The 26,287-nt window shown below is 59.1% G+C and overlaps 8 protein-coding genes across 8 annotated transcripts; all 8 read left to right on the top strand.

Annotated features, from left to right (window-relative positions):
- Positions 1–1,550: 1,550 nt before the first annotated feature.
- Positions 1,551–2,864, top strand: LBRM_22_0510 (putative proteasome regulatory ATPase subunit 1; the record flags this gene model as incomplete). The annotated part of the gene is made up of 1 exon (XM_001564920.1): positions 1,551–2,864. The coding sequence occupies one exon, from the start codon at positions 1,551–1,553 to the stop codon at positions 2,862–2,864; it is 1,314 nt and encodes a 437-aa protein (XP_001564970.1).
- A 1,887-nt stretch (positions 2,865–4,751) lies between these two features.
- Positions 4,752–7,433, top strand: LBRM_22_0500 (putative kinesin; the record flags this gene model as incomplete). Its single annotated transcript, XM_001564919.1, has 1 exon — positions 4,752–7,433. The coding sequence occupies one exon, from the start codon at positions 4,752–4,754 to the stop codon at positions 7,431–7,433; it is 2,682 nt and encodes an 893-aa protein (XP_001564969.1).
- Positions 7,434–8,389: 956 nt separating this feature from the next.
- On the top strand, positions 8,390–11,095 carry LBRM_22_0490 (conserved hypothetical protein; the record flags this gene model as incomplete). Its single annotated transcript, XM_001564918.2, has 1 exon — positions 8,390–11,095. One exon carries the CDS (start codon positions 8,390–8,392, stop codon positions 11,093–11,095), a length of 2,706 nt encoding a protein of 901 aa, XP_001564968.2.
- A 568-nt stretch (positions 11,096–11,663) lies between these two features.
- Positions 11,664–12,983, top strand: PAR45 (putative peptidyl-prolyl cis-trans isomerase; the record flags this gene model as incomplete). The annotated part of the gene is made up of 1 exon (XM_001564917.2): positions 11,664–12,983. One exon carries the CDS (start codon positions 11,664–11,666, stop codon positions 12,981–12,983), a length of 1,320 nt encoding a protein of 439 aa, XP_001564967.2.
- Positions 12,984–14,330: 1,347 nt separating this feature from the next.
- LBRM_22_0470 (conserved hypothetical protein) lies at positions 14,331–17,771 on the top strand (the record flags this gene model as incomplete). The annotated part of the gene is made up of 1 exon (XM_001564916.1): positions 14,331–17,771. One exon carries the CDS (start codon positions 14,331–14,333, stop codon positions 17,769–17,771), a length of 3,441 nt encoding a protein of 1,146 aa, XP_001564966.1.
- Positions 17,772–18,760: 989 nt separating this feature from the next.
- On the top strand, positions 18,761–20,731 carry LBRM_22_0460 (conserved hypothetical protein; the record flags this gene model as incomplete). The annotated part of the gene is made up of 1 exon (XM_001564915.1): positions 18,761–20,731. One exon carries the CDS (start codon positions 18,761–18,763, stop codon positions 20,729–20,731), a length of 1,971 nt encoding a protein of 656 aa, XP_001564965.1.
- An 874-nt stretch (positions 20,732–21,605) lies between these two features.
- Positions 21,606–23,132, top strand: LBRM_22_0450 (conserved hypothetical protein; the record flags this gene model as incomplete). The annotated part of the gene is made up of 1 exon (XM_001564914.1): positions 21,606–23,132. The coding sequence occupies one exon, from the start codon at positions 21,606–21,608 to the stop codon at positions 23,130–23,132; it is 1,527 nt and encodes a 508-aa protein (XP_001564964.1).
- A 1,481-nt stretch (positions 23,133–24,613) lies between these two features.
- Positions 24,614–26,284, top strand: LBRM_22_0440 (putative protein kinase; the record flags this gene model as incomplete). The annotated part of the gene is made up of 1 exon (XM_001564913.2): positions 24,614–26,284. A coding segment is annotated over one exon (1,671 nt), but the record flags the coding sequence as incomplete, so codon positions are not given.
- Positions 26,285–26,287: the final 3 nt, after the last annotated feature.

Here is a 26,287-nt window from a genome sequence, read left to right as displayed (position 1 = left end):
GAGAGCCAACAAAGGAGGGAAGCAACACCAAGACAGGAGGCACACATCAGAGAAGATGGAGTTGGGGAGGAGGAGGAGGAGGGGGGGGGGGGAGTACGCGGCCGCAGAGAGCTCCGTGGTGCTTCTGTCAAAATGATTGATCTTTTCCTGTCCCCTCTCCTCCTCCGCTTCCAGTCTCTATGCACTCACCAGGTCTGTCAAACGTGCGAGGCACATGGGCTGTCGGGATGTGGGGGCACATCGGCGGGGTGGTGAGGAGAATGGGAGGTGCCATGCTGTGTGAAGTACTTTTACCTTTCTCACCTTGGTGCTCGCCGGCCCCCTACCGGTAGATCTACCCCCCCCCCCCCCCCCCAAGAAGGCGTCTTATGCGCGCTGTACCTGTGCACCCGCCCTCCTTTCCTTTCATCGCTGTAGCACTGCGCGCTGGTGGGTGAGGCCGGAGGTACAGCCTTGCCACTTGTCTGCGGTGGAAACTGGATGCCGGGGAAGGATGAGAAGTGGAGGTGTATGTGTGTGGTGGTGGTGGTGGTGGTGGTGGTGGTGGTGGTGGTATTCACGATGAATGACAGCGGTGCGCAGTCACTACCATGTTGTCTGTCATGTGCGTCGGCATTCGCCACTGTCACCCTTTTCTCGTAAGCGTTTGTCTTGGTGGGTGAGCGTGTAGTCGTTGTGGTGGAAATGCCCTTTGGTGTTTCACTCAAATGTCGCTCTTGTTGCTCTTGATGACTCGGCCAACGAACACCCACACGCTCACTGTGCCATGGGTGGTGTAAACAGCTTCATGGATTGCCCCCACTCCCCATTGTCGGACAACAGCACTGCATCTACGCACGTGCTCACAGCGCACTAGCACCAGCTACTCCCCAAGCACTCGCTTTTCTGTTTGCGTGATGTCACTGTGCGTAGACTTGATCTGGTTGTGCTGCCGTGACGAGGACGTTCTCTCTGATTGTCATGCACCTCCAAGAAAAAGGCTTCTCAGGATATATGTAATTTGATCGACTGTTCCATCCCTCTGTCCGTTGTTCCCTCGCTTCCTCCCCCCCTCTCTCTCTGTGCCTGCCTGCTGCGCCTCTGCTTTGAGTTTTTTTGCGGCTCTTTTGGTTGAGTGCTTTTCTCTCGGTGCATCTTCGCGTTGTAGTTGGCGTGGTTGTACATTTTCTTTGCTCTTCGTCTTGACCTCTGCGACTGTCCTCCTCTCCCCTGCCCCACCCATCCACTCGGACTTGATTCCCGGAGGAGCGCCGCCGACGCCGCTGCAGCAGCAGCACACGAGGACCATTCAGAGTCAAAAGACTGAAAGAGAACGCAATCTACTCAGAATCACTGCCGAGCGGGCGAGCAAAAGTGAGCAAAAGAAAGGAACACATCCGTGGAAGAACGGAGGGTGCGTATACACCGCTGCGTACACACAGCACGCACCGCCCCCTTCCCCCCTTCCCCCCTCGCCCTCCTCCTCCTCCTCTACCCCCTTAAGCAGCATCCCCCACTTCTTATTTGCTTCTCTCTCTCTTTCACGCTCCTCGACAGCCACCTCCGACGCAATGTCAAATGGAAAGGGTGCGTGTCAGACCAAGAACACGGTCCGCGTGAAGGATGACGACAAGGAGGAAAAGGAGATCATCCCACTGGACAAGGATGACATTGCGCTGCTCAATCTCTACGGTTCTGGTCCCTACCACGCGAGCATCAAGGAGCTCGAGGAGTTTGTGAAGTCGCACGTGGAGGAGCTGAACAAGATGGGCGGCATGAAGGAGAGTGAATTGGGTCTCGCGCCAGCTGTGCAGTGGGATCTGAACAGCGACCAGAAGGTCCTGGAGCGCGAAAACCCGCTGCACGTCGGCCGCTGCGAGCGCATCCTCAACAAGGGCCAAGACGACGCGCGGTATGTAATTAGTATCCGCGACCACGCCAAGTACGTCGTCACCATCGGCGAGCGTGTTGCACCAGAAGACATCGAGGAGTCCATGCGTGTTGGCGTGATCATGGGCTACAGTAAGATCCAGATCGAGATCCCACTGCCGCCGCGCATTGACCGATCCGTGTCAATGATGCAGGTGGAGGACAAGCCCGATGTGACCTACGCCGACGTCGGCGGTGTTAAAGAGCAGATTGAGCGCATTCGCGAGGTGGTGGAGCTGCCCATCACGCACCCGGAGAAGTACACGCAGCTGGGCATTGATCCCCCGAAGGGAGTGCTGCTCTATGGTCCTCCGGGCACCGGCAAGACGCTGCTGGCCAAGGCCGTGGCGAACCGCACGGATGCCACGTTCATTCGTGTAATTGGCTCCGAGCTCGTGCAACGATACATCGGCGAAGGCGCTCGCATGATTCGTGAGATCTTTCAGCTGGCGCGTACGAAGAAGGCGTGCATCATCTTTTTTGACGAGGTCGATGCCGTCGGCGGCAGCCGCGGCAGTGGTGACGGCGATGACGAGATCCAGCGCACCATGCTGGAGATGGTGAATCAGATGGACGGCTTCGACTCGCGCGGCAACATCAAGGTAATCATGGCGACGAACCGGCCTGACACGCTAGACCCCGCCTTGACTCGACCAGGGCGCATGGATCGCAAGCTCGAGATTGGCCTGCCTGACTTGGAAGGTCGCACGAACATCCTCCGTATCCATTCGCGCTCTCTCTCCTGCGAAAAGGATGTGCGGTTTGAGTTGATTGCCCGACTGTGCCCAAACACCACGGGCGCTGATCTGCGCTCAGTTTGCACGGAGGCTGGCATGTTTGCCATCCGCGCCCGCCGCAAGACGATCAACGAGAAGGACTTCTTAGACTCGGTGAACAAGGTGGTAAAGGGCCAGCACAAGTTCAGTGCCACTGCCAAGTATATGGTGTACAACTGACCGTTGTAGGCTGGTGCTCTGTTGCGCTGAGAGAGAAGTGGTGTCTCATGGGTATCAATATATGTGTGTGCGTGTGTATGCTGATGCTTCTATGTGTGAGTGATATTACGTGTGGTACCTGCGTGACAGACATTCTTCATCGACCACCAGCAGCATAAAAGTGAAAGCGGTGATGCCGGTGGTGGAACACAGAGCCGACGCTGGCGAGGGGGTGAGACGAGGCAAAGTAAAAGCGAAAGGAGCCCGGCGGCAGCAGACGAGAAAAGAAGGAGAGAGCGAAGGTGGAGCGGCGAAGAACGAGGGTCAACGCACCGGTGAAGGTGCCGTAACAGACGTATCCACACCTCTTACGACACGCCCACATTCCTCTCCCTCCCGTGACCTCTTTTCTTTGGCTTGCCTTTTTTTTTCCTCTTCATTTTGTTGCGACGGCGCTCTCCACACGGTCGTGGTTGTTGCCCGCGCCTTCCCTCGCACTCCCTCCGTATCCTCTTCCAGCAGACGCTTTGCCACCACAGCGAACCGTTCGTTAGTGGGCGTCTTTTCTTATTCTCGGCGGTGTGAGAGGAGAAGGCAGCCGTGCCCCTTCTCGTCTCACACGAGTCCCTCTCCTACCCCATGCATACTTCTGGCTTCTCTTCTATGAAACAGACCAAGAAAAAGCTGACAGGACTGAGGAGAACAATACAGCGATCGATTTGTTCGATACCGCTGCTAGTCTGTGGTGGCAGGAGTCAAGGCTCTACGACGGCGGGGGGGGGGGGAGGTGGGGAGGGGGTGCGAGCGTCCCGCACGGCCTATGTTGCCGGCTTTTCTCTCTTTGCCTGTTTCTTTATATGCGCCTATCCAGCAGGACGTGGTGTGCTCGCCAGCACGCGTGCATGCGTTTGCCTGGGTGTAGCAAAGTTGAGGCAGAGGCAAGGAAGGACGGCATCGAAGAACGACAAGAGGGAGTGAAATAAACGCTGAATGTGGAACGGCGCACGAGGCTACGTGTAAGACCCACGAGGCTCTTTCTTCGCTCTCCTTTTACCTCCATTTTGTTTTCCCATTTCCTCTCGCTTCTCCGTTCCATGTCGTGATGGCCGCAGCTTGTGCCCCCCCCCCCCCCTCCTCCTCCATCTCTGCTCCTCTTCTTTGGTCTTCCGCTTCTCCTCGTGCCACACTCGACTGGTCACCGCGGCACTTTCACCTCCGCCCCTCTTCACGCGTGCGGGAATGAGTAACTTGTGCCTCTTCGCGATGAAAACCAGAAGAGGTAACGCCACTCCCTCTCGCCTTCCTCCTCTACCCCTCTTCTTCCTCTCGCCATCTGCGCGTGTGTGTGTGTGTGTACGCCTTCGCATGCCTGAAGAGTGAGGCGCGCGTGTGCGTGCCTGCGACGGTACGCAACTCACACAAATATAAATGAATCACAACAGCCCAAACGTTGGGCCCAGTCCGCATTCTCCCCTCCCCCCTCCCTCTCCTGAAGAGAGAGAGAGAGAGAGGGACTACATATACACAAAGGAATTGAGAAGAAAAAGACAATACGTCCTCTACACAACTTGTGGAGGCGTGGCTCCCACACACACACACACTCATCAGGTTTGTTGCTTTCCCGTTGAAGGGGTGACTGGAATGCATAGATATATAGCGAGAGCTGTATATCTATATCGAGAAGCAAGAAGGCAGCGAGACAGTCCACGGGAGGGAGGAGAATACGAGGGGGTACTGGCGACAAGATCGATTTGACTCACAGCAGCCTTCTCCTGGCCCTTATCCCTATCCCTTCTTTCCCTCAGACGCGGCTTCTGACGCTGTATTGCCTCCGACACCCCCCCCTCCCCCCACAAACCACTCCCTTTACTTCCTCTCTTTGTGTTTTCTCCTCGTGTTGACTGCCGAATGACCTCTTCTACTCAGAGGGCGAACACCGTTGAAGTGGCCGTCCGTGTCCGCCCCATCCGCCGTGATCTTCACGAGTCGAAGACTGCCTGGCGTGTCGATGCGACAACCCTCGCTGAGATTGCCCAGCCAGATAACACCTTCACTTTTGATCGCGTCTACGATGCCGACGCGACGACGACAGAGGTGTACGAGCGCCATGTGCGCAGCAACATCGTAGCGCGGGTGGCGCAGGGGTATAACGGCACTGTGTTTGCCTACGGCCAGACTGGGAGCGGCAAGTCCTACACCATGTTCGGTGACACTGCGGCCCGCTCGCCTGGGCTGATCCGCCTTGCTGTTCATGACCTCTTCAAGACTCTCGCTGCGGAACAGCAGCAGAAGCCATACATGCACACAGAGGTGTTTGTATCTGTGCTGGAGATCTATAACGAGCTTCTGCGAGACCTTCTTCGAGCCGGTGACGCCGGTGGCAGCCGTGTCAACAATGCACCACCTGCCGCTCATGCTCGAGGACGTGCGTCTGCGTCGTCGTCAACGGCGACGATGCCTCTCTCAGCATCGTCGCCGATACTCAGCATTCGTGAAAATGAGTACGGCATGTTCGTGCACAATGCCCTGCGCACGCAGGTCTCGTCAGAACAGGAATGTACCACCGTCATCTACACCCATGCGGCATCCCGGGTGTCGGCGGCGACGGCGATGAACGAGCACTCCAGCCGCTCCCATTGTGTGATACGCATCTTGGTGGAGCGCTCGTATTACATCGAGGATGCGCTCTCCGAGGTAGACGAGGAGGAAGACGAAGATGACAGCCTCTCTATGCAAGAGGAGGAGGAGGAGGACGATGACGGACGCGCCTCTTCCACGCAGACGGGTAGAAGCGGCACGAGCAACACGGGAAGTAAAGAGGCACGGCGCGTTGGAACAACGACAGGGCAGAAGACTGCGAAGCACAAGAAGAAGGTCATCTCGACGCTGAACATGGTCGACCTGGCGGGATCGGAACGAGTGGCGAAGTCAGGCGCGACGGGGCTGCGTATGATCGAAGGTGGCCACATCAACAAGTCCCTCACCACCCTAGCCACTGTCATAGATCGGCTGGCAAGCGAAGCGAGTCATCTGCACGCCGGCGGTGCCATGCCCTTCATCCCCTACCGGGACTCGCGGCTGACTCATCTACTGAAGAGCGCCATCGGAGGCAACTCGTTCACGGTCGTGCTGTGCTGTATCACCCCCGCTATCGAGAGCTCCGCCGAGTCGCGCAGTACCCTGCAGTTTGCCTCTCGCGCCAAGCGCATAAAGAATAGGGTGCGTGTAAACGAGGTGGCTAACGCGCGGACGCGCGTGCGGGAGCTTGAGGTGGCGCTGAGGCGTGCAAAAAAGCTCCTCATCGCCCAGACGCTTTACTTGTGGAGTAAGCAGCTAAAGATACGCAACTACGAGACGCAGCTGTCTGATGCCGGGCAAACCGGTGCGGTGCTGAGGGAGTTCACGCCGGCTACCTCTGGCCCGACTCTATTGATGAACCAGCAGCAGCAGCAATCCATGATCATAGCACAACTGACTTCACAGAACGACGCACTGCAGGAAGAGATCCGTGAGCTCAAGGCCCGGTTAGAGCTTGTGCACGAGAGTGGCGACCGTGGTGGTGGCGGCGAGACGTCAGCAAACACTGGCGCAGGCGCCCTTGCCGAGCTTGCATCTTTGCGGCAGTCACTGCAGTCCACTCAGCAACTCCTGAAAGAGCGTGAGGCGAATCTGAAGGCGACGCAGGCATCTCTCGACGAGCTGGATGATCTTTGTCGGGAGCTGGAAGGGGAAAACAAGTCCCAAGAGGACAAGATCAAGACGCTTGCTCAGCGTAACAGCGAAGCCGAGGAGCTCATGAGCGCTGTGGAGGAAGAGCACGGCGCGCTGCAGCAGGAGGTGACGCTACTACGCTCGCAGCTTCATCAAAGTCAGGCGCGGCTGCTGGAGAAACACCACGGCGAGGACTACGTCGCCGAGCTCAACAAGTTGCACGTCGAGCATCAAAGCCTGCAGTATTCCTACAATCAGCTCAAGGAAAAGGCGGACCGCGAGAAAGCGGGGCTTATGCAGCGCTTGAGCCGTTTAACCGAGCACAAACATGCTCTGGAAGATGAGCTCGACGAGGCCAACGACCGCGGAGGCATCATAAACTCATACCTCTGGCGTCTACTGAGCGCCGCAGCGCAGGCAACGCAGGGGAAACCGCTGCAGATCAAATATCCAGAGACCACCGTGCGCGACTCTCAGGTGACCGAGGCAGTGCGGTCTCTCACCAGCTTGGCGATGACGCTGAACTGCAAGCACGATGACAGCACCACAGCTGGCGAGAGCATGCATCAGCTTCACAGACGCATACACGTGCTCGAGGGGCAGCTCCTCGCAAAGGACGCACAGAGGGACGTGATTATCGACGCAAAGTTAAAGCGCATTCAGAGTCTGGTGCTACGCCTGTACAGGGTCAATATTGCCCTGGTAGAGGAGATGCAGCAGTGCTTCCACGACAACGAGCTTCTCTTCGAGATCGCCATGAAGACGTCCAAGACTCAGAAGAAGGTGGAAAGGGCGGGGCTGACAGCGCGGTCGCTGGAGGCTGCACTCAACCGGGCCCGTTTTGCACAGCCTCCGCATAAGCCCCTTTACCACAACTGACCAGGTGACCGTTGTAGTTGGCGGTGGAAAGGTGGCGGTGACCGAATTGGCATGAGGAGTGCATAGGCGCCTGCACACTGCGAGATCGAAGACGACGGAGCAGCAGCAGGAGCAGCAGCAGACATCGCATTTCATTTTTGTTTTTCTTGCTGCCGTCGCGTGAATCTCTTCGCTCTCTCCCCTGTGCCTCCGCCTTTTCTGATGCCCAGCGCAGTAGACGAGTTTGGGAAGGGGAGAGGGTCTGCCGGGTAAGCGCATGTCTCTCGCCCTTTTCCCACTCGCGGGCCCCGTAACGGCGGTGTGGGTGATGTACGTGTGCCCGTGACGATATATACATACAACCTCCCCCCCCCCCCCCCCCACCACCACCAAAATAGGCAAGACTGTTGTGCGTGTTTCCGTAGCAAATATGCATACAGAGAGAACTCGCGCTAGGCTGTTTCGTTGGGGCTCCGCTCTGCCGCGTGCGTGCGAGAGAGACGCGTGCGGAGCGCCCGTTGCTCCACATCAGCAGTCGATCTCAAAAAAAAAGGGCTTCTCAGCAGCTTTATGGTAGTTGCTAAGCGCGGCGCCTCGTTGTTCAGTTCCCGAGTGTGCCACCCCCCTCCCCCCATGTCCTCCTCTTTCTTCCATTTTCCTCTCCCTCTGTTTCCCCTTATATCCCGGGTGCCGACTACGACGGTGTTGAGGGCACCAGCTGGACTTGATTGTGTGTGTGTGTGTGTGTGACTCGCAGAGAAAGAGTGCACAGAGAGAGGAGCACGCGCTTGATCGCGCCCTCTCCCCCTCCGTCGCCCCCCGTCTCTCACTACGCCATCTCGCCATTTTTATCCTTCTGTCTGCCAGTCTGGTATAGCGACTGGCGCCGTCTGAGCCGTCGACTTTAGTACGTGTGCTCCCCCCGCCGCTTCTCCTTTCTTCCCCCTTCCGTCTCCTCACAGGTGACCCCGAGAGCGATGCCGTCAATCCAGGTGGCAGGCCGTCATGGCTCCTATGCGACGCAGTTTTGGAAGCCGGCGGCGTGGACGGCAACGACTTCGCGATTCCACGATCGTGCTGGTATGCGCGCCGCGTACAGTCGCAAGGCTATCGACCGTCGTCTCGTTCTTCCACTGGACAGCCATAACTGGGTTCGCGCTCTTGAGGTGCTGAATGCCGGCTACGCACGCCTCGGTCGCACCCCAGAGCACTTCCAAAGGGTGCTGAGAGATATGGTAGAGCATCACGGCTCCTACGCCGAGTGTGTCACGCGCTCGGCGTCTGCCTTCGCGCCATCGTCTCTGACGGAGTCCCCTCGAAGCCTCCGAGGTGCAGGGGCCGGTGTCTTTGATTGCGACAGCAGGCGACTCTCATGCTCATCTACTGAGATGCTCGTGGGTAGTGAGGAGGCACCTGACATCCTGCTGGCCGTGGACGCACTGCGTGACAGGGCCTACGCTGGTGAAATTCCGTCGAACCGCTCTCTGTGGGTCACGCTCGTGTGGTCGTACTGCGCTCTTGACCAACCGAGCGGCGCCCTCGATACATTCCACCTAGCTACGCGCCGCTTCCGCTTCTCGTCTGCGACCATGCAACACATGGCGACGTTGCTGCTGCCTGTCCTGTGCCGGCACGCGCAGCTAGAGGAGGCGACCAACTTGTACGAGACCTACTTAAAGGTGAATGACACCAAGGAGGATTTGGACGGCTCGTCGGCATCATCGCACCACCGCAGCCGCCTCGAGGATGCCGACGCTCGACAGTGGCTTGCCGAGGCGGCAGCTCAGCGAGGCGATTTGAAGCGCGCCCAGAGCTTTGCTGGGGGTGCAAGGAGATCGCCAGGCGGTGTAACCGCTGCTGACGATGAGCCTCGCGCCACCGCCAACAATTTGTCGCCGCGGCCGACAATAGACTCGCTCTTCCACGACACGCCCAGGTTGAAAAAACTAGCCAAGCTGGATTGTGGGCCACATCTATCCGCTACTTCGGAGGATTCTGGCCGAACACGAGGTCCGGAGGCGGCGCCGCGTTCTTCAGCCGCGCCGTCATCGCTGCCGGTGCTTCAGACGCTTAGCTGCAAAGCGGTGCGCCAGCTCTTTCGCTCCCTTTGCCGAGGCAGCAGTGAGACACATTCAGACGCGCGACTCTGTGCCGCGCTCTGCTGCTGGGCGCACCTCTATGGCCCTGCGCTAAGAGCCGCAGCTGACCTTGACGGGGATGCCATGAGCGGTCATTGTGACGGTACCCACAACTGCTGCACATCTCCCCCGCCACTGGAGGACGTGCACGAGCTGCTGAATCTGCTCGCATCCCACCAGCGCTGGAAGGACGTGCTTTCCATTTTCTGCCGCCTCTTCTTGAACAGACCCGCCACCGTCTACCTCAACTCGACGCTTACTGACCTTCAATCGCTCTCAGCATCCATGGGAGGTAGAGAGGGCGCATTGACTGCATTCGAAGCTGGCGTGGCCCCCATCCCAGCACCAGCTCTTCGGCTGGATGCCATCACGCTGAACCTGCTGTTCTCGTCCCTCCCTGCCGCTGCGGCGCCGCTTCTAGTGCGCGCAAAAAAGCTCGTACCGACTTCACCCAGGACAGCCACTAAAGGTCATGACCTCCCGCAGCTGCAGCACCAGCCCCGCACTGTCGGCGAGGCATACGAGCTGCAGCTCTCCGCTTCCGCTGTCCCTGTCACCGTCGTTCGTCTCCTTGATGATCTTCTCCTTCTTCGCGACGACATGATACTCACCGACCTCGTAATGGCTGCCATCGGACCGGCGCTACTGCAGGTGGGGCAAATCGACCGTGTCTTTGACCTTCTCGCACGCACACCGATGATGGTGTCGGCCTCGCAGCGCAAGGCACCAGCGTATGTGTCAACAGAGCATCAGGCTCTGAAGGCGGAGCTGGTCGCGCTTGGGTACGCCACGTTTGCGTTGTGTCCCTCGTCGGCGCGGCGACACGAAATGGTTCGGCAGCTGCCTCACTTGTTTCCGCCCGAGGTAGTGCGCCGCTTTGCCTCTGGGGGCGAAGGTGATACGTCGAGTAGCTATGCTGTCCTCGAGGACGGTGCTGTGTTGGAGAACCACTCGCGCGTGGTAAGGGGGTCTGCCAGTACCGCTGCTGCTCTCAAGTTGGATCACTCATTGCCGCCCCACTACAGCGTCAATGACCAGTGCTGCTGCAGTGGCGTCGATTCTTCGCAGTCCAGCAATCGTGCCAACATCACTAACACCGCAGCACTGTCCCTGCTTGACCTGAAATCGCATGCGACTACCCCCGCCTCTGCTGGCAGTGGGGGGCAGCTCAATACCTCTACGCGGCCGGGCCGTCGATCCAGCGCCGCCACGCTTACCTCTCTCGCTGATGACGCCATGCGCCGAGACTATGTCCGCCTGCAGGAGCGCCGCTTCAACGCCTTCACGGGCAGCCATGCCGACGCGGAGCGGGATCCCCGCCCGATCCCAAAGGGCTTACACGATCATGCGAGCGGCTGGGACTTCTTCGGCCGCGGCGGTGAGATGGTGTTTGCGAACCATAACCGCACCTCACACCCTTTCACGATGCGGCCGAAGGTGATGCGAGACCTGCGCAATCCCTACCGAGGGTGGAACCCACGCCGGAACAGCTCGCTGGCGCACAAGGAAAACGTAGTGAAGTGGAATGGCAAGAGTGCCGTGTGAACGGAAATCGGGAGAAGATGGGGGGGAGGGATGGTGGTGGTGGTGGTGGAAGGAGGGTGCCGTAAGGATTTGACGTGTGCTTGTGTGTGCGATTGCGTCTGCGCAGTGCGCTGTACTCAGGACAGACTTCACAGAATTTTGCAATCGTTTTTTCTCTGTACCAGAGAGCCGCGTTCTCTCTCTTCCGGTTGGCAAAGAGAAGGCGCAGCGCCTGCGCAGTGTTTCTTGGCCTGCTGCAGTACCTGCGCGAAGACTCCACTCACACGCCTCTTTTCCTCTCGCCCGTCCCCCAGTCTCCCTCGCTCTATACCTTCTCTGCAGGTACTTGTGTTCCTACTTTGCGGTCTTCTCTTGTGATGATGGCTGGGGGTGGGGGTGGGTGAGAGGGGTGATGGCGAGAGGTGGGAGCGGTGGGCAGGGGGGGGGAATGTGACTCGTGCTACGCGCAGCGCACTCATGCATGAGTCCTTACAGATGTGTACACTGGCTTGCATGAACTTCTTCTTTCACTCTGTCGTTCTACTCGCTCAGCTGTGCGTGGTTTTTACCTGTGACACTGGAGGTGGCCATGAGCAGCTTCCAAGCACACGTAGCGAAGCTGGCGCGGGCGGCGGAGACTGTCTCTACCGGTGCCGAGCAGGGCCCCCCTGCTGTGGCGATCCCGCTGAGCGAGGCCGCCCACTCGCTGCCGCCACACATAATCGCCGCGACCGACCCAGTCAAGCTGAACAAGCAAGCCCCGATTTTTCGCTGTCCTGCATGGGCCGGTCTTCCGTCGCAGCCTTTCCACCTCTACTGTTTGCGGGGAAAAGTGCCGTATCCCGCTCTGGGGCTGCAACGATTTCCCTACTATCTGTTTGGCAAGAACTCAGTGTGTGACTACGTGCTGGAGCACCCCTCTATCAGCTCCATGCACGCCGCGCTCATCTTCAACAAGGAGCACGCCTGCTTTGTGCTGCTCGACCTGGGCTCCACCAACGGGGTGCGACTGGAGGGGAAACGTGTGGAGCCGCGCAAGCCGATCCCCATCGCGGTCGGGTCGGTGATGCAGTTTGGCTACAGCACGCGCACCTACGAGCTCCGCGTGGGGGCACCACCGCCGCTAAAGCGTCTTCGCGAAGACGGTGACGAAGGCTCTGGAACGCTACGGCACGCGTCGAGCTCGGCATTGACGGGGAGTGCACACTGTGGAGTAGACGAAACGTCGCTTTCCGCTGCTGTCGTCGGGACTTCCATCTGTCCGACGACAGCGCTAAGTACCGCCGTCACTTCGGCCACTGGTACCACTGCAGCTGTCTCGCCGGCACCCGAAAGGCAGGTGGCGGGGGAGCCAGCAACACCCGCTGCAACGGTAGAGGCGGGCGCTTCCAAGGACCATAGTGCTCTCCCTGTTGCTATTGGACAGACAATCGAGCCTGCAGCGATGACCCTAGCGCAGGCAACTGTGAGCGCCGCCGGTGCCTCACTGGCAGAAGATGTGGCAGCCTCTGCATCGACGGAGTACGCCCCCATTCACCTCTTCCAGCTCGTTATCAAGCATAAGGACGTCGAAAACCCCGTCTCGCGCGGGCACAACAAAGGCGAGATCATCACCCGCTCTCGTGCCGACGCACTCGACATGGCGCGTTACATTCTGGCCGAGCATCAGCAACGAGTGCCAGTCTCCCCGGCGCTTGGCTTTTCGCCGTGGACTGCCGATGAGTTTGTCGCCACTGTTGGCGAGTACTGCGAAGTGTCAGCAAAGAAGAAGCGTGGCGATCTCGGAATGGTTGAAAAGGGCGCCTTCGCGGATGAGATCGACAAGGCGGCGTTCAGGCTGCGCTGCGGGGAGGTGAGCGCACCAGTGGAAACGCAGCTGGGTGTGCACCTCTTGTATCGCTGCGACTGAGCATGCCTGCGCGTGTGTTGGGTCAGGCTGTAGTTGCAGTCCATCGTTGTTTTTTTTTTCCTTCTCTGTGCGTGTACGGGTACGACAGCAGCGCAGCGAAAAGTGAAGAGTACTCGAAATGTCTCTTAATTTTGTTCTCTTTTTTTTTATTGCTTCTGGCGTATTCGGGTGCGGGGGCGGATGAGGGCTAGCCGTGGTGAGACTGACGAAAGGCACACCAACGCCGCTGTGGCCATTGATGGGGCCCTTCGTGGTTCTGCTGTTGTTAGTGTGGCAGTAATCCCTCCCACCACTGTCGTAGCAACGCTCGAGGGCGCTGTTCTGGCGCATGTGTGTAGCTGACCCTGCCGACTGCTGTTCGGGTTCTCTTCCTCTTTCTCCTCCTCCCCGTCACGCCGTTCTTGTTCTCTTTTTTTTTTTTCCTTCGCGCGTGTGCGTGTTGGTGTGTCTCTTTATCCATCCGCTAGGCGCCGGGCGTCGCCCGCAGATGCCACCCCTCTCTTCCACACCACTCACACACGCCTTTCCATCGCCAAAAATATTTTGCCCCACATTTCCCGCTCGACCGCTCTTTTCGTGTCGCCCGCGCAACGAGAGCAACGGCGGGTGCGAGAGCGCGAGACGCAGCGGTGGTGAAAGCGAACGACCAACAACAAAAAGAGGCGGAGTGGCCAACGCGCACGAGTTCCACGGGCCCATGCGAGCACCTGCCACCTGCACGCTTGCGGTTATATACGCAGTGATTCGCCTTTTCTTTGAAGGTGTGCTGCAGTTGTTGCTGTTGTGTGGCGTTGTCTCGCGATTCCTTTTTTCTGACCTTTCTACCCCTTTGCCCTTCCATCGCTTTGCTCTGCATAATTCTTTTCCTTGCCGTTTCTCTCTTCGGCTGTTGTTCGCTACGTTGTCGTAGTGCGTCGTAGCCCCTCCCCTCCTCCTCCCCTCCACCCACCGAGACGCACATTACTCTACACACGCGCTGCTGCTTTTCTTGCCTCTTCCCTCACGCTCGAGCCCATCCTCGCCACACGGTCGTTTTCTCCTTGGCGAGCGGCGCTCGTTCGATTGCTTACGACGACGGACTTCTCGCCTTTTCATCACTGCGCTTTCTCATCTTGTCTTGCTTCTCTCCCCCTCAAGAGCCTCTTTTCGATCTGCTTTGCCTTCTCTTCTTGTGGGATTGTTTTTCACTGGAGGCTTTGTCGGGTTGCCTCCTCTCTCTCTCTCTCTCTCTTTCCAGGAGAGGTGGACGCGCTGCATGCCTCCCTCTCCTTGTAACCGTTTTGCACACAGGCGTATCAGCGACTGCATCGGCGTCAATTCATCCTGCGTGTTCTGCCTTTTCTATCAATGCCGCTCTCCGCCCAAGGTGTGCTGAAGTTTCTCAATGACCAACACCGCCGCTATGAGGTCTTTGAGCAGATCTCCCTGACCGGGGCAGGGACTGGAGGTGCTCCCTTGTCGACGCATGTGCTTTTCGACTCTGCCGTCGTACCGAAGTCGGACTGCGACGGCGCTGGTGGCGGTGGAAATGCTGGCAGCACGGCAGACGGCGTCATCCACGCAACCACAACCCCTAAGGTGACTGTGCGCACGCCATCCTCGCGGGTCTTGCAGCTCCCCTGGCCACCGCTCCAGCTTCAGGGACCTACCCCAACTCAGGCGCACGGTACCATGTACGTGTGCGAGCTCCCGGAGGGCATGTGGAACTCGATCGCTGCCATCACACCCACGACAGCACCGTCGCAACAGCAGCTCGTCTTCAGCACCGAAGCTCCAGCTTTCTGCACTTCTCAGGATCCTAGCTTTGAGTACCCCGGGGACGACGGAGACGGCGAGCGTTCAGAGCGGTCGCTTCCAATAACCCCGACGATAACTCCCATAGGCGCCATCGATCACAAGGACTATGCCGAGGAGATGCAAGGGGAACCGGGAAGACTCAGCAACTATGATAAGAGTCTGTTTGCCTCAACTGGAGATCCAGGTTCAGTGGCAGCAGTGGAGGGCATTCAGCTACCACAGTTCTCTTGCACAACCGGACAGCGCGTGATGGAGTTGTCCACATCTCCGCAGGCGCTGCAGGCTCCTGGGGAGGACTTGAAGAAGGCCTCACATGCGATGCAGGCGGGGTGGAAAGGGACGGACACGAGCTCTATTCGGTTGCAGTCACAGCTAAGCCAGCCACCTGGTGCGGCCGCTGCCGAAGCTCTTGTAAAGAGACATAGCGACACTGTCACTGTTGTTCTGTGGGTTGCAGGTGATGCTGCTGCAAGGGCGGTTGGCACGACAGTCATTTCGCAGGTAGAGGGCGTCTCCTACCCGTTCACTTCGGCATCACAAGCCACGCCGCCGTGCCAGCGCGATCCGCAGTTCTCGCCTTTCACGGCCACGGCATTTCCGAAGGCGGCCGCTTCTGCGGTCACCCCAGTTGGAAGCACCGACAGTGGCGAAAGCCTGCCAGGGTGCCTCTGCTTTGCTGTACGTGATATCGATGAGGCAGAGAGCAACGACACCGATTTTTTGACGCCACGCGATCGTCGTGTGCAGATGCTGACGCTGCAACTGGAATCGGGCGCGGTCGCCTATGCAGCGAAGTGCATATCCGATGCGCTTGTGCGTGTCTCCAGCAACTCGCCATGGTACGGTCTCATGTCACCGCCGGGGATCGGTGGCGACGGTGTCTCTCCCTTAGTGGACCGCCCTGTGCCGAGCAGCATTTCCTTTGTGTTCCACAAAGGCGGCATCACGCGATGTATAGCCGCGCTGCGGCAGAACTCGCCTGGGCTCATCTACGCGTGCCGCGGTGGTCGCAATACCTTGTCGCTTTCCTTGCTGGATGGTGCTAGCGGCGCTACGGGTGCTGATGGCAGCCGCATCTCTTCGCCGTCAACGAGCCGGGGTGCCGCAAATCCATTCGAGCCGCCGGCGTCGCACGGGGTGGCCCAAGTCGGTAGCGCGCTTCTGAGGCCTTCGTCATCACCAGCGGGCGGCGGCACCACTAGCGCTGGCGCCTCGCAGATGCAGCTACTCACGGGAGAGATGCAAGGCTGGCGTAAGCGGCTTACCACCAGTGTGCTCTTCCATGGTGGCATCAGCGGAGTCCGCGGGCTACTCCCTCACTACGTTTCTACACAGCGCAACGAAGCCATGAGCACGATGGCACCGCACTCGTCATACGCGTGGACAACTTCGTCACCGCAGGCGCCGCTGTCGAAGCAGCGCGCGGGCGACGTAGATGGCCGCTATGGCAAGAGAGGAAAACGCGGCAATAGCCGCACACGCGCAGGAGCGTCGACGACGAACTCGCCGGCATCGGGGCAAGACAAATCAAGCGCCTCCTCCTTTGAGGATCTCACGGACGAGATGACGGCGATACGGCTCGGCTCATGTTACTCTCCGCCTCGTCCAGCCCTCGCACAGGACGGCGGCCGTGGCGGAGGCAGTGCACCAGTTCTGCTCACTGCGGCAGACTGGGAGCTCGTCTTTGACGCCCCGTGTGAGCTGCAGCGCTATCCGCAGCAGCACGGGGATGTACCGGAGAACCACACAACACACGGTGCGACTTCGACACCGGCGCCGCCGCAGGCAAGGAGATTGAACGCGGACCGCTGGCGGGCCTTTCGTCAAGCGGTATACGAGCGAGGCGGGCTGGCCGATGACAAAATCCGCTTCGAGGTCTGGTGCTACCTGCTCGGAGCCTACGCTGTAGGCTCCACTGAGGCCGAGCAAGCAGAGGTGCGCAGGAAAGAAGAGGATCTCTACATGCGTCTTACATCCCAGTGGAAGTCGTTTCTGCCTGAGCAGGAAAAGCACTTCGCCGCCTACCGGGGCGCCAAGCTCTCCATCATGAAGGATGTACAGAGGACCGACCGTGCGCACCCGGCCTTTTGCGAGGATGACTCCGACATGCTCCGTGTTCTGCAGGAGCTCTTGTTGGCGCATGTGATGCTGGACATGGATCTTGGCTACAGTCAGGGCATGAGCGACGTCGCGGCGGTGGCGTTGCTGGTCACGTCAGCCTCGCTTCCTCCTGCACCACATCCGTTGCCGGCGTCTGAGGCCGCCATGTTCATGTGCTATCGCAGGATACTGAGCGAGCACATGTCGACAAACTTTACCATTGAGGCACGCATGGCGGGCGCGCCGTACGCGGCTGTGAAGGGGCTGCAGCGCAAGCTGTACCAGACGCAGGTGCTGGTGCGGCACTTCCACCCGGGCCTGTACAAACATCTCACACAAAACTGCATGGTGGAGGACATGTCTTTCTGCCTCCGCTGGATCCTGGTCTGCTTCAAGCGCGATCTGCCGAGCATTGCGGACACGATGCGCTTCTGGGATGTGCTTTTTGCCTGCCCGTACACCACATCGTACGAGGTGGTCGTCACGGTGGCGCTACTTGGCGCACTCGCCCCCCAGATCATAACTCACATACAGGCGCCCGAGACGCTCCTACAGTTTACGAACGTGCTGAGCTCTGGAGCAAGCCTCGACCAGATTCTTGTGTGTGCGCGGCAGTTCTATGAGAACGTCTGCGTCGTTGAGGCACGCGAACTGCGCCTGTGTCTGCGTCGCCAGGCCGCTGGAGCCACAGCAATTGCGAGGGGCGGTGCACGAACTGGCGGCGCTGACGAGCCGATGCCTGGTTGCTCTGGTGGTCCAAACGCCAAGGCAGCGGCAACGCCGGTGCTCTTGCCAGCAGGGAAGGTCGACGTTGGCGATGACGATGCCGACTACTTCCCAAGCGTCGAGGAAATGGTCCAGTTGTTTCTCCAGACGGATGGACCTCTTTGAAGAGAAACTGAACAGGTGGTGGAGGAAGAGGGGGTCGCCGTGGTGGATGTGATACAGCCATGGCTGGACGGTCTCTTCAGTGAGATGTGCGCTTACTCTGTTGTTTTTATTTTTTGTGGCTGCTTCTCCCTCTCGCACTCCGTGTAGGCGTGTGAATGGCTCTCAGCGGGCCCCTTCCTTGTCTCTCCGCTTGCCCTCTGACAGAAGGAAGGGGAGGTGGGTGGGGATGGGGGACCGTTTCTCTCGCCACCCCCTCGACCATATTTTCGCGACACGTTGTCATCGACCACAGACAAAACGCCCCGTGGGGGCTTACTTAGGTGCCGGTGCTCTTGTGTGTCTCTGGAGGGGAGGGGGGGAGGGGTATTGGTTGCACTGCGGTACGAGAGTTCGCAGTCTCCGCGAGATGACTGAGGCTGCGACTGTGTGTCATGCCTGCCTTGTTCCACTTGCATCTCTGTGGCTGGTTGGTGCTTGTGTGCCCTCGTTCGGGCGCACAGTTGCACTGCGAGTAGTCCGGTGGTTTCGTGTGAGGTGTGCCGCACTCGCCCACTAGGAGGAGGATATCGGATGTGTTGCCGCGACATCCTTCACAATTGACCTTCACACATTCGACTCGTCTCAACTTGGGCGCGTGCCTCTTTTTTTCTCTTTCTCCGCTGATCTGTCTTGTCACAGGTGGAGCGCGCGGGCATGCATGCGCCCTCCGTCTGAGGACGCTCCTATTCACTTGTTCTTCACTCCTCAACAAAATCGATCCCCTCAAAAAACGAAGCGAACGGTTGGCGAGCAAGCACAAGGACGCTGATTGAAGGACGCGACTGCTGCCGCCGTCCAAGCACATACACACACCCATGCACCCAGGCGTACTCGACGCGACCTATAGCTGCTCTACTCCTGCTCTGCAGCAGAGCCGAAAACAGACGAAGGTAAACGACACGGCGAACGCAGTAGTTCAACCGCGCAGATGACCTTTGCACCTCTCTCCCATGCCTGCTATGACCACCCCATCCCTCCCTCGCTACCGTCACCGCGAGAGTGCCAGGTCAGTCGTCCAGCGACTCCATGCGATTCCAGTGCAGCTGTTGCCTCCGCACGTCTTTCCACTACAGTACTTTGCCTGCGGGGGCGGTGGTGACGCCGATAAAGACGCACCGTCTGTTTCGCCGGCAGCTCCGTTTGATGCTGCCGCGGCCGCCAGCGATGGTGCCACAAGCGATGGATGCACCGAACTCGGTGCCAATTCCGTCTGTTTGGTTATCGCTGCCCCTGCCGCTGCCACCGTGGTGTCGCCAATGCGCGCATCGGCGACTGGCGACGCCGCACTTTTCTCCGCTGTTGCGTCACCAGCGGCCGAGCAGCGCTTAGCGTACGAGGTGGCCGCCGCACATGCGCTGCGCGGCGGGCGTGTACTGCTCATCATCAGCCCCACGAGTCAAGCCTTCTCGCTGGCAAGATTTTCGGTGACCGTAGAGAGGCAGTGGGTGGCGCTGCAGCAACGACGGCCAGAGACACGAAGTGCGCGACGGACCGACCCCACAACGGTGGATCAAGCTGAGGACGTCAGAGGGGTCGGCTGTATTGGGCGCCCTACCTCGTCCTCTGCGTTGCCGTTGCAGTCGCTCAGCTCAACCGTTCAGCTGCGCGCCCGTCAGCGAGCGGTGCTGGACGCTGTTCAGCGAGTAGAGGTACTGCCTTGTACTTCAATGGACGACCTCTACGCCGTGTGCCAGGCCTACACGTTCCCGATCGTTTCCGTAGGAGGCGCTACGACAGCGGCTTCGGCTCCAGAAGAAGCACCGGGCTCGCCGCCCTCAGTTGTGTCTGGTGTTACAAGTCTGCACAGCAGTTGGCGGCTGAGTGTGACGAGTGAGCCGAAGGTGAGGCCCAAGTCGGCGCTTTCGTCCTCGCCATCTTTAGCGGATTCCGGTGCAGTGACAGCCATTGCCTCTGCCGCTGTCCCTGCCTCACCCCTAGCAGCTTTTGGCGCTGCGGCATCTTCCTCCATTTCTGTTGGCTCCTCCACGCCGCATCAGGTGGACATCGTACCGTTGTGTATCGTGGACGGGTTTGTGGGGTCAATGTCGACGTCAGCGGCGCTCGAGCGCGCGTCAGGTCAGGTCATCCCGGTTCCGCATTACGTGCTGTGCCTTCTGCAGCGTCGTCTCAAGTGTGCCCTGATGGTGGTGGAGAGGGGAGCGAGCGTGCCAACGGATGGTTGCACTAGTGGTCACACTTGTCGCGCTTTCTCCTCATCGTCAGAAAGTTTGTCCTCCGTAAAGTTTCTCTTTGGTGGGCATCTACAGAGCCAAAGCAACATCTGCGCCGCCCTGCCCTCTCCTGCGAGGGTGCTTGCCGCTTCAGACCTGGTACAGCGGCTGCGTGCTCCCCACGCGCATCCATCCCCAGTGGTGTCGGTTTCTCACACCGCGTCATCACTGATGCAGACATCGGCGGAGCGCTTCAGCGAAGCCAGTGGTGGGGTCGAGCGGCAGCCAGGAAGGAAAGCGGCACGATCCGATGGAGCAGCTGAGCAGTCGGCGCGCACGTGGTTCTCGCAGGCACCGCCTGTCTCCCTCCATGACGTGCAGTTATCTGTAGCCTACATTGAATGGGACGCCGTGTGGCACCCACTGCAGCACGGAGAACGTCAGGTGGGGGCTCACGGTGCATGCACCAGCGCCACGTCACTACAGGGTGGGCTTCTCCTTCCTTTGAGCGTGGCATGGCGATACCGCGTGCACTTCATGAAGGCAGCCGTTGACGAAGCTGCCAGCGCGCGGGTCGACGGGACTGATAACCTCTTGCACAAGCGCCAGAGCAGTGGGCGTGAGTCTCTCTGGCCTCCTTCCCGTGGTTCGCGTCGGCCATCGGGAGCGCTAAGCTTTTCCACCAGCACACCCAGCAGCCTGCAGTACACTGGAGCATGGGTGCGAAGCACCCAGTGGCGCCACCTGTAGCCCCGCTAGTGTTTGCTGAGGATTGTGAAGGTTGCGTTTGCGTAGTTTGTGTGGGCTAAAGCCGAAGTCTGTGCGTGTGTCTGTATCGCTCTATTCGTTTGGTTAGCCATGACCCTCTCTGCTCCTGCTGCCTCTCACACAGGCAAGGCCATAAGTGATCTCCAGCGAACTCATCTTCACAGCGTTGTGGAGGTAGAGGCGTGCGTGAGGGTGGAGGGGGGAGCGAGGTGGAGGAGGGGGCGATGCTTTTCTGTCCCTTGGTCGCGCCCTCTCTCCCCCTTTTCTCCCTCTGTCATACGGAAGGCTTTCCTCCTCGCCACCAGCCGTGTGAACGTTTCTTACGAGGAAAGGATTACCCTGGTTGTCATCGCTCAGGGAAAATCTGCAACACACGCATACACACCGTCATCGCTGTACTAGCGCCCGTCGAGAGGAGGAGAATGCTGTGCGGCATCTGCGCATGACCGCTCTTGCTGACTCGCTCTCTCCTCTGCTTTCACGCACCTGCCACCGTCTCCCTTGACGCGCGTCTCGTTTCCACACGCCTGCTGATACCCTTTCTTTTGGCGCTGGTCGATGCACCGATGCCCCCCCCCCCCTCCCCCACATTGGTGGCTCACAATGCCCGCCGGACTCGTTCGCAGAGTGTAAATTCGCTCATACGCACAGACAGACCCCCTCTCCCTCAATACGCTGCGATTTGTTCTCGTGGAGACGGCGATATCCCCCCCCCTTCCCCAGTGGACTCGTGTTTGGGGGCAGGCCGAAGTCATTAGTGCTCTGTTTTGGGTGTCGTCTGTGTGCTGTTTCGCTGTTGCTCTCTTTTCTTTTCCCCATTTTATCTTAACCGGTGGCGGTCAAATTTCGTCAGTGTATGGAGGAGGAAGACTCAATTCTGGGCTTGGCGCCTGCCCCGCTCCCGTTTCACACGGACGGGGAGGAGTCGGTCTCGGCGAACGGCTACATGATAGATGTGTCCAGCAGTCAGGTGGCTGCAGACGCGGGCGCTGAGGGAGGCAGCGGCTGGAGCTTCGAGCACGCCCTTCGCGCAGCCAGTGCGGCCGCGGAGAAGGGCGACGGCAACGACGCTGATGCGGGACGGAGTGGTGGCACTGATGACGATGAAGATGGCAGCAGCGACGCCGTTGTCAACGGCGAGAAGCGGGCGGGGGATGTGATGGACTTCCGCGACGGTGGCACGTCCTCTGGCGCAGAAGGTCACATGGATGACGCTAGTTTGCTGAGCATTACAGACAAGAAGGCGGCAAAGCGATTGGGTAAGAAGCTGTACAAGCAGTGGAAGAAACTGCAGAAGGCCTCAAAGTGGAAGAAGGACAGGCACAAAAGCAGCAAGAAGAAGGGCTCCAAAAAGGAGTCAAAGCGCAAGGAAAAGGTGGCCAAGGACAAGAAGGCGCGGGGCAGCAGAAGCAGCAAGAGGAAGGGTACCAAGGCGCGTGGGGACGAGGACAACGATGCTGGGAACATGTTCCTGAACATGGCAGACGGCACGGGTGAGGTGAATGACGAGTTTGGGTTGGTGCCCGCGGCCGATCTCTCCGACGCGGCGGCAGCCATTGAGGCGCGTTTACACAAGGCGTCCCTGCGCGAATCCAAGATGCGGGCGGAGAAGGCGATTAAAAAAGCGGCGCAGCGGAAGACGAGCTCGGCGGAGCTCGTTTCCATTGCCAAGGAGCTGGTCGGTGCCATGGCGAAGGCGCGGCAGCTAGACGACGACATCGTCAGCGGCCGCAGCACTCGCCCCGGCGCCTTTCCGCTCAACCGCGTAGCCCTCAAGAACATTGTGCAGGCTCGGTGCCGGCAGAAGTATATGGTGGGCCCGCTCGTCGAGGCTGGCATCCTGCAGGAGCTGAGCTACTGGCTCTACGACGTCGACCGCGCTGATCCAGCTCCGTACGAGCTGCGCACGACGGCACTCGACATACTAGTCTCTCTGCCGATGGAAGGTAGCATCCCGATGACGGAGGACCTCACCGCGTTCATGGGTGTGAGCCGCGAGCACCTTATCAAGACGGACCTAGGTCGCGCTCTCAATGCGCTTCGCCGCTACAACGACGAGACGATTGACAACAAGGGTAAGTGCGTGGAGCTGCTGACCTCCTTCAGTCGTGTGATCAGCGGCACGTCGGATAAGGACCAGACCGATGAGCGCAAAAGCAAGGCGGTGTGGAAATGCCAGCGCGACCCAACGGTGGCTTCGCCCTTTGAGGTGCTCGAGACCTGCTCGGAGGCCTTCCAGAGGTCATTCATGAAACCTGACCCGCGTGATCCGACGTCGTACAACGGTGTGCTGCCATGGCGGCCGCCGGTGGCAACCATAACAAACGTTTCAGGTAAGCTGAGCGACTACATCGAGAAGGCTACCATTGATCCACGACGTTAAAAGTTGTGAGTGTGCGACAGTGGCAGCTGCACTTCTCCTGAAGTCGTGCAAACTTCTCCCCACCCTGTGTGATCTACCAGCTTTTAAGCTGGAGAGAGAGGAGGAGGAAGGCGCGCGTCAGCACGCCCCTTTCCACTGTGAGAGACACCCACCGCGCCGCTCTACCAGGGTGGCGTTTCCACAGGTCGTATGGCAAGGCGATGCTGTTTTGTCCCTGTGGTGCCAATGTTGGGCCTCACGAGGCAAAGGGGTGGGTGATGGGAGGTTTAATGCGAGTGTGCGTTGTCGTACTTCCTGTCCTCACGCTTGCTTTCTTTGGCCTTTATGTCTGTATGCTGTGGTCTCTCTCTCTCTGTCGGTGGGGGGGGGGGGAGGGGTGACATGTGAGACTCCGCACTTCCCTCTTTTTCCCCACCACTCTTGTTGTGCCATCGAAAACAAAAAAGCAGCTTGAAAAGCTCGCGGGGACGTAATCGGGGTACTCTTGCTCCCTTCCGGAGTGCCGCCTCCCCCTCCCACCCTTCGCTTTGCGACCTCTACGCAATCGTCGTGTTATGCCGAATAGGAGAGCCTCACACCCCGTCTGTCTTTCCAGGCTGGTGACTCTGGTCTGTGGAATACGCACATGAGCTGTAATTGCCTACGCATAAGCGTTTGCCTGAACGGGCGTGCGTCCACCTTGCCGCCATTTCGTATCGCTTCTGTGGACGGGTTTTCCTTCCTTCCTCCACCCCTCCTCCTGGTGGGCCTCGCCTACACCGACTCCTTCATCCCTTTTTTTTGTTTGCCTCCTTCCCTCTTCTCGCTCTACTTACATTTCTCGTGGCCCCTCCCCTTTCAATCTGCGCGCTTCATTTGCCCCTCTTGCCGATTATATCCTCACTCATGGACGCAGAAACGCAACCATCATCGCTGTTGCCCGTGGCCCACGTGCATCTGTTCAACAAAGGTTTTTTTCCTTCTTCTTTACGCTTGAAGCACACTGCTCTGCCCGGCCTGCTGAGAGGGGGCAGCGAGCGAGCGTGTCTCTGTACGGGAAAAAAAGGCCTGAGCACGGCAAAACTAAAGCCCTGTGTTTCCCCTCCCGTCTTCGCTTTGTTTTTTTTTTTCTCTTTGTTTTTCTTCAGTAGATATCCACGCTCACTGAAACTCTTTGTTATTACCAGCTTGACTCGTTGTTCTCCTCTCCTCTACCCCTCCATTAGTTGCTCTGGTCGTGCGTGTGTGTGTGTGTGTGTGTGTGTGTGTGTTTCGCGCGGTTATCTTGGTGAGCATCTTGGCGGCGCAGTCTATCTTCCATGCGTCATTGGCTCCGTCACTCGTATACACGCACATTCACGCGGATAGCACACTCACAAGGGCGCCATCCAAGTGGTGCCCTCACGTTCTTCCCCTCATTTTTCTTTCCTTCTCTTTGATTGCTCTTGTTCTCCTTGTCTCTCGCGTTTCGCGTTCTCTTTCACTTTCCCTCGCTTCATGTGATGTCAGATAAGCCGACGCGGTCTCGGCGGCCCTTGTCAGCCGCTCAGATCTCTGCGCGTGCGTCAGGTGCATCCCGCCCGCAAGCGCAGCGGAGCGTAAGCAGCGGGGGTACAGCGCGGGCGCAGGCGACCACTCCTGTGTACAGGCCGCTGCGCTACGTGGGCCGCGGCAGTTTTGGTGTCGTGGTTCTCGCCGAGGAGCTGCATACAGGTGAAAAAGTTGCTATCAAGCGTGTTCACTATGATGCCCGCCTGCACAACCGGGAGGTGGCGATCTTGAACTCCGTCCTGGTCGACGACCCGCGGCACCAGCAGACGTCGAGCACGGTTGGCGGAAGCACGGGCGTGTCGCGACTCTCTGGTGGCACGATAGGGGCCTCGCTCAGTCCCTCTCTGTCGGCATCATCATCCTCGCACACTGTGGAGGACGTGCACCTCTGGGCTGGCAGACACCATCCCAACATCGTCGAGCTGCTCGACTTCTACGTCACCTACGACACCTCGTCGGAGCAAGCGCTAGGGTTGGATATGGTTGGTGCCGGAGGTACCGGTGCGGGGTTTGAGTTTCTGTCTTCGCATCACCCAACAGAGCATCGCTACCCGTTGAGCGGTGGCCGTGGCCCCACCTCCCCCGGTGTCCTGTCCGCCTCCGCGCCTCTCTCGGCATTTGCCTATCTCGAGATGGTGATGGGCTACTTACCAATGGACCTGTGTTATATGAAGAAGCACTTTTTTCGCTTCCACGAAATACCAAGTAGGATCGCATCCAGCTCAGCATCTCCTCTCGTTTCCCCGGTGCAGGCACCGACAGATCTGTCCTCCGGCGAGCTACCAGAATGCATGGCAGGCCGCCCCCCGACGTCACCCAAACACCCTGGCACTGATTGCAAACGTAGCAGCAGCTGTTGCCACAGCAGCACCGGCACCAGCGGTGGCGATTTTCACAACCACCTTCCCTTGAATTGGGTGAAGGTGGTGCTATTCCAGCTTGCCCGGGCGTTAGCGTTTATGCATGCGCGTCATGTCTGCCACCGTGACTTGAAGCCTGGCAACGTCCTTGTCGACCCCCATACCGGCCGCGTGCAGCTGTGCGACTTTGGCAGCGCAAAGCAGATAATGCAACCAGCGGAGGAGAAAAACGTGTCGTATATTTGTTCCCGCTACTACCGCGCCCCTGAGCTACTCTTCGGTGCGCTGCACTACGGATGCGCCGTAGACATGTGGTCGTTTGGCTGCATCGCTGCGGAACTCTTGCGGGAGTCGGGCAGGCCCCTTTTCCGCGGCTGCACTTCGATTGATCAGATGGCAGAGCTCTTCAAGGTGTTGGGGGCGCCGTCGAAGCGGGAGATGTACGCCATGAACCCCCAGTGTGCAGAGGCACTGCTGCGCACCCACGCCATGCACCGCAACCAGAGCTTCCGCCACCGCCCTCATTCTGGCGCTCGCGGGTGCGGCAGCGGTGCCGAGCGGCGGAATCGGTCCTGTGGGCTAGCGCTCGGGGTGGGCTACCAGGCTGAGGAGGAGGAGGACGATGAGTTGCATAGCGGTTTGCAGCAGGCTGAGTACGACGCTGAGAATCACGGCGACTTTCTCCGCGACGCGCTGGATGATGGCATCTTGTCTCAGGCCTCGGTGTCGCCTGGTATGGCAACTGGATCGCAGGTGTCATCCTCC

The sequence above is a fragment of the Leishmania braziliensis genome, chromosome 22, assembly GCF_000002845.2.
Source record: "Leishmania braziliensis MHOM/BR/75/M2904 complete genome, chromosome 22".
NCBI classification, from domain to species: Eukaryota; Euglenozoa; class Kinetoplastea; order Trypanosomatida; family Trypanosomatidae; genus Leishmania; species Leishmania braziliensis.
Note: the sequence above shows the minus strand (reverse complement) of the source record. Positions and strands in the feature narration are given on the sequence as shown.